Source organism: Acanthamoeba castellanii (assembly GCF_000313135.1).
Source record: "Acanthamoeba castellanii str. Neff unplaced genomic scaffold scf7180000084766, whole genome shotgun sequence".
NCBI classification, from domain to species: domain Eukaryota; phylum Discosea; order Longamoebia; family Acanthamoebidae; genus Acanthamoeba; species Acanthamoeba castellanii.
Genome location: NW_004457445.1, coordinates 140,111 through 141,292, shown reverse-complemented (window position 1 = coordinate 141,292; position 1,182 = coordinate 140,111). Strand labels below are relative to the sequence as shown.

Below are 1,182 nucleotides of genomic sequence, written 5' to 3'. Positions count from 1 at the left end.
TACAAACTTCACAATAGACCAGGTGTCCGTATATGGTCTGCAGGGCAGAAATGTGAGAGGGAAGTGGGAGAGAAGGTGTGAAAACATGTCTGGAAACTGACTTTCAACGTCCACAACGCACGACACCTGAAGCCCAACGGACCACATAACGCACTTCACCACACTACGTGAATGGACGCACCAGAGGGTACATTTACACTTTCAAGGGAGCAGTGGGAGGCTCTGCAGCACCTGCTCAACAAGCCGCCAGTGCCACCGGCCAGACAGGAGCGTGCACGTCTTGGCGGAATCCATGTTGAGGACTTGCCCACCTACGCGGTACGGCTCCTGTACATATTTTGAAAAAGAGATAGCTTCACTCAATCACGTGCTTCACACACAAGGCAAACACTCGCACAGCGTTAGTGGCTCGCCCCGTCCCAAAGTTCAAGAGCTCAACCATCCGTCCCATTCGTCTGCAAGGATCACTACACAACATTGCCTGGGCCGACTCCATCAACCCGCAGCAGACCAACTGCACCTACGCTGACATCCTTCTCAGCATTGCTACAACACTGATGAAGGTTCAAGAGACATGAAATGTGGACTACATCAACGTCAACATGTGGGTGGAATCAAAATTGTTCTCACGTCACCTCAACTCGACTTTGTGTGTACTACATGATGGAAAGCATGTTGTTGCTGCACTGACCTACGAGTAAGCACACCACCATCTTTCTCTCACTTTTTAGTGTGCTGACATCATCCCACAGGGTTCTCCTACAGTGCTTCTGTGGGCTCAAGATCTTTGTCCTCACATCGTGGGGCAATGCTGACATGGACGTCTATGTGCCCGTGATCGAGAATCTTGAGGCCGCCATGATCACAGCACGTAATGCCATGCTTGACAAAGGCTGGTCACCTGACCCCAAGTGCTATGATGAGCGCCGCTTCGCCACTCGTCGCCATCCTCCAGCAGGCACAAAGTGCCACGCTCATTCTGCCAAGGAAGAAGAAGGGGTGAGTGAGAGTGAGACTGAGGGCACGACCCCTGATGGTGAGGACGAGCCCCTGCCCAGGCAGAAGGTACTTCTAATTTGGCTTTGCACATGGTCCTTATGGCAATGCTCACTCAATTACAGTACAACATTGCCAATGTCAATCAGGCAATCAAGTTGAGCAAGCGCGTCTGGACCGACTCTG

General features: G+C 51.8%; 2 protein-coding genes across 2 annotated transcripts in view; both read left to right on the top strand.

Annotated features, from left to right (window-relative positions):
• ACA1_248990 (uncharacterized protein) overlaps positions 1-81 on the top strand; it is a gene marked incomplete at both ends in the record, with an annotated part of 462 nt that extends 381 nt beyond the window's left edge. The window contains one exon of the mRNA XM_004339829.1: positions 44-81. Within this exon, the coding sequence (XP_004339877.1) occupies positions 44-81 (38 nt within the window). The remainder of the gene's footprint in view (positions 1-43) is intronic.
• Positions 82-816: 735 nt separating this feature from the next.
• ACA1_248880 (uncharacterized protein) overlaps positions 817-1,182 on the top strand; it is a gene marked incomplete at both ends in the record, with an annotated part of 604 nt that continues 238 nt past the window's right edge. Inside the window, one exon of the mRNA XM_004339828.1 lies at positions 817-1,065. Coding sequence (XP_004339876.1) covers positions 817-1,065 — 249 coding nt within the window. The remainder of the gene's footprint in view (positions 1,066-1,182) is intronic.